We start from the raw sequence: 8,634 nt of genomic DNA, 5'->3' as shown, positions 1-8,634 counted from the left end.
AAAAATGAAAATGATGCCAAAAGTGTAAGTTTATGGCATGCAAAGGAGAAGACAACTTCTTCTACTATAAAACACCCAATAGTAGAGAAAACGTTTCATTTATCATAGGTATTCAAACACCATGGATGCGAGAGATGATGGTGAGATATTCACATAACTCTATTATAGCAATGGATTCCACTTTTTCAACAAAAAAATATGTTGTGAGTTTACCAATGTCAACTATATTAATATATTTTAGTTTAGTTCATCTAAAATTTATCTAAAATCTTAATTTATTGATTTCTTCATGTGCAGTATGAGTTATATTCATTACTTGTATTTGATGAACAAGAGGCCGGCGTACCTATTGCATGGGCCATATCTTCAAGAAATAAAATTGATGATATACATGGGTGGCTAGCAGAAGTTAACAAAAGAGGCAAGCAATGTAAAGATGATTGGCAAGTCAATGCATTCTTGACCGATGACGCTAGTGCCGAGATTGAAGCAATTAGGTTTGATTATCCTCCAATTATATTTGATATATAGGTTTTCAAACTATACATTTCATTATTTAAACATATAATTTTAGTTTAATAACTGATTGTGTTTGAATGCTACTTATTAATGCTTATAATGTAACTTGTAGATCATCCTTCAATTGTCGAGTACTTTTATGTATCTGGCACATACGTAGGGCATGGTTGAAGAATGTCTACAAGTGAGTCATTTCTACTTAAAATACATGTAAAGTTATATTTGTTAACATCATAGCTTGATATTATCTTTTTTATTATAGGTTTGTAAGCAATAAGGATGTTGCAACAAATATGTTCACTAGACTAGGTGAGATAATGTATGCCATAAGTGATGATGGAGATGTCACTACTCATCTAATAAAAGAATTTATGGATGAATTCAAAGAACAAAAAGAGTTTATTGATTACTTTAGAAAGACTTGGTGTCATGATGAGAGACGCATTGGTAAGATCATATACATTATTCATTACATTATATTTTTATTTTTATTGCTTGGTTCTTTTATTATATATATGCTAAGACATTATCATATTTTTGTCATAGAAATGTGGGCAAAAAACTTTAGAGGTTTCTCCCATGCAAATCAAAATACTAATGCTTCCATAGAGTCATACCACATGCACATCAAGAGTCACCACTTGACCGACTGTTCTAGAAAATGCACAAGGAGAATGGATTGGCTCATTCATGTTCTTCTTCATAGGGTAGAGCCATACTATAAAAATAAGAGATACTTGCAGTTATCTGGGTTTCTAACCAACTTCAAAAAGGAAAGATACTACCTAACTTCTTTAGAGAGATCAAAGAGAATAGCAGATATAGATTGCTACCTATATGACCTTCCTGATACATTTAAAGTTAGAAGTCAAACGATTTCAACCAAATGGTATCTTGTAAGAAATTTTGGACCAAATTTTCAAGTGTGTGATTGTGAGTGGACAAAAAGAGGTAACACATGCAAACATGTGCTGAAGATTTTAGATCTACTAAAGAGAACCAATATAAACCAACAAGGTCAAGTGGTTGGTAAGTATCATTTGAGAGTTAATTTTAATTATTTATATTATATAATTGATTATTATATTGTTAAGACCTACTTAAACTGATCTTAAATACAGATGATGTTACTACATTGGTTGAGGATTACGACAAAGTTGGAGGGAATTTTGGTCATAAAAACTATAACATTGGTAATAAGAATGTGTGTTTACAATTAAATATTAAATTATTTTATGGATGAAAAAGTTAAGTGATTTGGTTCTACATCTTCAGAAGATCAAGATGTGCTTGGAGTCAACATTGGTGAAGATGAGAGAACTGGTAAGTTTTAATACCAATTTTTTTCTTAAGAAATATATAGTATTTTAAAATAGTATTTTGACTTTACAATTTTTTTTTTTTTACTACAGATTGTGTGAGATCATTTGATACTTCTCATGATGAACTTCAAAATTGCATTGATTATGTAAATTCATTTATCCAAAATTTGTCAACTAGAGAAGAATATGAAAAACAAATATTCATTCAACATCTTGGGAAATTTAGAAATGAGATACATGCATCTCTTGCTTCAAGTTCCAATTTTGAATCAATTCTTGGTTCAGAGAACATGCCTATGAGGCGAAAGAAACCATGGTTTAGTCCAAGCAAAATGTGTAAGCGTCGATTTATTCATAAAAAAAAAAAACCTATGACTCAAAACTTAAGTAAAAGAGTTGATGATCATGAAAATTTTCAATTCCCCTCTATACGCTCTAAAAAGAAAAAGGGAAAAAAAGCCATTAATCGTTCAGGCATAGCAATACAAGGAGAAAGAGTTATTCTATCACAACAAGGTGAGTACATTTATTTAAAAGTACTTTATTACTTTCAACATATAGCTCAATACTTATTATTTTTATTTCATATGTTGAACATGTGTCAATATAGGTTTGGTTGATCAAGGAGAATCTCCATGACGTCGATTGCCTTTCTCTATTGATTTGAACCAAACAATAACAGATGACACACAAGTACTAGATGGTAATTTACTCACTATTAACTATTTTTATTAAAATTGATTACTTAGTTCACATTTCTAATTGCATTTAATGCTTTATCAAATAACCAAGATGTAGTTTGTGGAGATCAACCATCAATGCCAAAGGTTATTCATCCTCAAACATTTCAACAAACTTGTGGAGGTAATGGAATTTTGATTTTTCTTATTGTTACATAATGTGATATAGATTATGAGAACAATATTCTGATTTAGAATTTGTTATGATAGAAAAAATTAAAAAAATTGAAATTATATTTGAGTTTTTAGTTTATAATTTAATTTTATCTAAATGGATGTGTTAAATGTGCATTGTTGTATTAGATGATCAACAAACTAATCAACAATATGGGTTGCCCTTTTCTATTGATCTTAACCAAAACACAACAAGTGGAGATGGTAAGGAAATTATGAAATGATATTCAATTTTCTAAGACCTTATTTTTAAATGAATTTTATAACTAACTCATTCATTTTGTAGGTATTGATGATATCTATATGGAGGATTATGGCCAATAAATTTTGAGACAATCATTAAAGTCTATAAAACTTTATATAAACGTATTCATGAGTATATTTGTACGGGCACTTTATATGGCTATTTTATAAAGCCTCATTAGTGTTCCAATATGTGGTTAGAGTTTGAATAGCTAAAAGATATAAGGGAAGCCTTTTGGATTTCTTAACAATTTTAATTTAGGGATTACACTTTACACATCTTGAATATTATGAGTAACGAATGAGGGTTTTCTTTTTGGTTCTTTCCCTCAGGAGCTCTTTTTGAACTAGTTTATTTATTATAATATATGGTGATATTCTACTCTTGTTAAGAAAAATAATAACACTCATTGAAATAAACCACTAGTATGTACATGGAAATTCCACCTCTTATTTTTTACAACTAGTCAATTAATTTTAATAAGTCATATCTCTCTCTCTCTCTCTCTCTCTCTCTCTCTCTCTCTCTCTCTCAATTAATTAATTAATCTTGAGATAATCATTATAGTTTATCAAACTTTATATAAATGAATTCATGATTATATTTGTATCGACACTTTATATGGTTGTTTTGTAAAGCCTCATTAGTGTTCCAATATGTGGTGAGAGTTTGAGTATCTAGAGGATATAAGGCAAGCCTTTTGGTTTCATCGACAATTTTAGTTTAGCGATTACACTTTGCACATTTTGTATATTATGAGTAATGAATGAGAGTTTTCTTTATGAGCCAATTTATTTATTATAATATTTTATGATATTCAATAAGTATTGTAAAATTGGATCCATTCAATATTCAATAAGTAGTGTAAAATAGTTGGCCAGAAACATTATCCAAAATCATGGACGAGGAACAGAAATTATATACTGAAGAAATAATCAAATCATAACAAATTGAAGGTAGCTCTTGAGTCTACAAGCAATACAAAGTTATAAGAGTGTATATCTATGAGTTACATTTTTACTCTCTATTTGAAAGTTTTGGGGAAATTCAACATTAAAAGCAATATGATGAAGTTTTTATATCACAAATATTAAAACAATAAATACGAAGGATGTATTTAAACAATTAGAGTTTGACATAGAATTGGTAAGACATGATTAAACAATTGAGAGCCATTCAAAAATTGGGCTTGGAGATTCGAGATTCTAATTGAACCCAAGTAACAAAACATAAATGCCACTTGTCAGTTTGAATTTATTCATTATGAAACTATCAAACTAATAAAAAATGAAAAATAATTGAAAAAAGAAACACAACTATCGCAAGTGTTTAAATATAATGAATAAAACACTAAACATTAATTCTAAATATGTAAATAACTTTTAGAAAATAATATATATATAATTTTATAACGAATTATTTATTGCAATTCTCATTAGTATTTTTCTTAAATAACATTTTCATTATAACATATTAATTTTATTTATATAATAGTTTCAACACTATTAATTTATACCACATTAACAAGGATACTATACCATTAGTATTCTTCAATAATTAATTATGACAACTAATAAAATATCACCCTTAGTATTCAAGTTAGTCTACAATACTTTTACCTAGTAAGGCAACGGCTATCCAGGTAGGAGGATAGACTGCCCGGATGCCCGCCCTTTCCGTCCTTTCTGACACTACAATGTCCATCCTGCAATGACGCCTACACGAACATACTCTGTTGTCTTTTCACTCTCTTACAAATACGCCCCCTCTACCAAATCTAACAGCCACAAACTGGTGGTGAAAAATAAATGTTAGATAATTGTTTTTTTTTTTTGCCGCAAGGAAAGAAATGAGGGTGGTGCCCAAAAAACTGGTTGCTCATGTTTTTGAACTTAGATTAGATATTAGGAGTAAGCTATCCGTAAAACTTCTATCAAATAAATTTGTGATATTTTGTTGTATGTTAGGCACAACGAAGAAATACACTGTTGGTTTTGTGATGCACAAAGTTTATTTTGTTAAGTTAAAGTTTTCTATAGCTGACCTGAATTATAACCTAAATTTGGGTTTTTATGAACGCGTTTTAATAAAACCATCAAGTCCACCAAAATCGTGGTTAGGTTTTTAGAAGATGAGAAAGGCATTTGGGAATAGGGTTAATCGGGCGACATTGTTCTTTGCATTGTTCTCTGGCAATGGTTGAATAGGGTTTCTCTGCATCACCAACGACTGTGCATTGCATTCCACATGCATATTTACCATAATCATAATTTGACTAAAAATACTGTAAATTTGTATGACTTATTAAAATCCAACTTTGAACATTTACCCATAAAATAATTTTTTTTTACTTGATAAGTTTGTGTTTAGATGATGATTTATTTTCAAAACATGCATGTCGTATAATTGATATTCAAATCATTATTAATCCAAATTGGAGTTGCTTCTTTGTGCTCATTCACCATTTCTTTAATAAAAGATGGTCATTGTACGTTCATATAGTTCACAATCAAATGCTCAAGCATGTAGTATAAAGAAGCATCATGTGTCATGATCAAATACTCAAGACATTGTGAATGAAGTTTAGATTATAACTGATAACTAAAGCACCATTGATGCAAAATATGATTGCCTTCCCATTTTCCACTTATCGGTTCTATAATTCTTGTGATGAATGAGTACATGTTTAAGGCAAAGTGAATTACATTAGATTCCAATTCCTATTGGATAAAAGTATTGTCTATTTCTCCTTGTCTAATTTTTAAAAAAAATGATAATTCATACATTATAATGAAGAAAGGGTGAATGGAAAATATGCCATCTTTTTTTTCAATATTTTAATCAAATTTAATGTAATCTTCAATACTATTTTAAAGAAGATCATAATCAATACTATTTAATGTTTATGGTTAAATGTATTATTAAATAGACATCTAAAAAGAGGAGAGGCATTTTTAAAACAAAGGAATGGGTGCAACATGGACAAACATCAAGAGTCTTGTCAATCCACTCAAATTTTACACACTACTATCTTTGTATATTCTATTTGAGACAATTGCTTAACTCCACTAATAATGTCAATGAAACTATATAGTAACATATAGTAAATTGTTAAACTTTTGTATCATATATATCTTAAAAATCTAAGAGACGGGCTAATCTCCATCCAAAATGCATTAAAGAAAAAACAAAGTTAAAATGTTTAATAGATTATATAATGATTTCAATCAGATTGATTATTAAAATTATGACTTTTATAAATTTTAAAACAATAAAATAATAATAAATATGAAATTAGAAAAAATAATTTAAAAGTTTGAAAATAATTTTAGTAAACTATTTTAATTTTGTTGTATGAATTTGTACAAGCATTAAAATCTAATTTGAATTTTAATGAATTAGAAAATATAAAAATTATTTTGTATTAAAAAGGCAGATTTTAAACTTCATTATCCCAAACAACTCACAAACATGCTTTAGCACGAAAATGCATTACTTTATAACATAGAAAACAATTAATTGATATGGAGTCCAATTACACTCAGAAATGAACATTACAAACAAAAGCTACGAAATGAACATTACAAAAAACAAGCTACAAGTGGAAGCTGTCGGAGAGAATGAGTAACTGTCATGTCATACCATGTGGCTTCTAAGGTTTAGTTTCAGGTACTTCCCTCTGTCAGCGGCAGACATGAGTACGACCGCAGAGGCAGGATGGCATGGACGCAGGATGGCATGCCGGCATGAGGAGGCATGAGGATGGGGGTGGGAATACCCAGGCAGGCGATCCTCCTGCCTGGGTAGCCGTTGCCGCTTTATGTGAGCTTCCCTATTTGAAGCTTCAATCTTAATTAATGATCAATATGTGTTCTCACCAAAACTATTACATGCCTCGTACACATCATCTACTTGCATAGATGCTATTTGTCACTAATTTTAATCCCTCTTTTTTCACACTCCGATCCACCATTGTAACGAAAGCGAGGAGACTCTTTCCCACACTTCAATCTAGAAACATTTAAACAATCATTTATAAACTGAACGAATTTAATATATTTAATCTAAATATTATTATGAATTTGACTGGCTCACCGTGGACAATTTACTAAGTAGGTTGTAAACAGGATACAGATATGTTAAAATAAAATTGGCACCATTCTTTATTATTATTTCAGGGAAAATTTTACGCACAGCCATGTGAGTGTCACATATGTAAAACCCCGATAATACTATATATCACGCAACCACAGGATTAGAACGTGATAGAGACATTTAAAAACATATCAACGGCAGAAGTAAAGCACTTTAGATCATCCACCGTCTAGTAACGGAATCTTTGGTAGGTTTCAAACTTTACCAATCTTAAAGCATAGTGGGAACTTTACAGCCTTGGTCACATGGAGCGGACCTCCCCACGCCGCCTCAACTTCGGCGCTAAATTCGTTTAATATGTCTTCCCTGCCCACCAGAGCATGCCTCGTTCTGAAATACCCCAAATACTCCTCACACGTCCTCTCCTCCTCGATCTCCATTTCTATTCCCTCCACCGCTGTAAACGGAAACGGCAAACTCTCGTAGTCCTCAACCAGCATTTTCCAAGACGGGTGGGAAAACGGATAAAACTTGCGGAAAAACCGCTCATGGACGGCGTCCACCGCCGGATCGACCGTGGGCTTCCAGTACGCCCACACGGCAATCACGCCGCCGGGCTTCTTCAACACGTGCTTCACCTGCGCGTAGAACTTATCCAGATCGAACCAGTGGACGGCTGTTGCGACGGTTACGAGATCGACTGACGACTCGGCGCCGACGATTGATTGCAGTTGTTGCTCGCTCATCGACGGCGGCGTGACGGCGTATGTTATGTTGGGGCGCTGCTCCGCGTGTTGAATCTGCGCCTCGCTCGTGTCTGTGGCGACCACTCTAGCATAATACTTTGATAACTGCTTATCCATTAACACACATGCAACAGACTGATATACGAATCTAAATAGAACACGTGCGACAAATAAGAAATGATTAGATACTTAAGAGTTTACCTGAATGGGGGCTTGGCCAGTGCCAGTGCCCACATCCCATGCGAGATCGTGTTGCGGAGTGAGGGAAGAGAGGAAAGAGAAGAGTTGAGAGGGATAGCGGGGTCTGAACTGGGCGTAGTGTTTGGCTACTGAACCATAGACCTCTTTTACATTGGGGAATTTGTTGTCTTCCATCGTTAAGGCGCAGACAGTCTTTTGCCTCTTCGGTCTATATAAAAGGAACTGTGATAAAATTGTCGAAAGGGGTTTTTATTATGCTGGAGATTGAATTTTGAACTTTCAGCATTAGTAGTTTTGATTGACCAGATCACCTTACACTCTTTTTCTTTGGCTTGGTTTGGCAATAGAAAATAGGATTGGCGATATTGCATAAAGTCAATAAAGCATGTGTTTATGAAAGTTTTTAAGTTTGAGCTTATTAGTTCATGCGTATGGCAGGAATATTTGTGGATTCGTTTGGCTAGTCAAATAATCAATGAAACTAATTAATTTAATTAATTAAAGTTTTTTCAATAGGAACACAACAGTTCATTATTAGTATTGACTTCTTAAAATTATTTCTCCATTTTCTTATAGTTTTATTAAGCTAAGAA

The 8,634-nt window shown here is 32.0% G+C and overlaps 1 protein-coding gene across 2 annotated transcripts; it reads right to left on the bottom strand.

Annotated features, from left to right (window-relative positions):
• Nucleotides 1–7,138: 7,138 nt before the first annotated feature.
• On the bottom strand, nt 7,139–8,347 carry LOC149563827 (uncharacterized). 2 transcript variants are annotated; one of them, XM_089826950.1, is made up of 2 exons: nt 8,042–8,347; nt 7,139–7,936 (listed from the first exon to the last, which is right to left on the bottom strand). In XM_089826950.1, the coding sequence occupies exons 1-2, from the start codon at nt 8,213–8,215 to the stop codon at nt 7,349–7,351; spliced, it is 762 nt and encodes a 253-aa protein (XP_089683076.1). In that variant the 5' UTR covers nt 8,216–8,347; the 3' UTR covers nt 7,139–7,348. The 2 variants fall into 2 exon arrangements, with proteins under 2 accessions (XP_089683076.1, XP_089683075.1); XM_089826949.1 differs by having other exon boundaries at nt 7,139–7,945; nt 8,042–8,340.
• Between the last annotated feature and the right edge of the window lie 287 nt (nt 8,348–8,634).

The sequence above is a fragment of the Cupressus sempervirens genome, chromosome 4 (genome assembly GCF_028749045.1).
Source record: "Cupressus sempervirens isolate cs-2001-9-10 chromosome 4, ASM2874904v1, whole genome shotgun sequence".
Taxonomy (NCBI): domain Eukaryota; kingdom Viridiplantae; phylum Streptophyta; class Pinopsida; order Cupressales; family Cupressaceae; genus Cupressus; species Cupressus sempervirens.
This window is presented reverse-complemented; position numbering and strand designations above follow the sequence as displayed.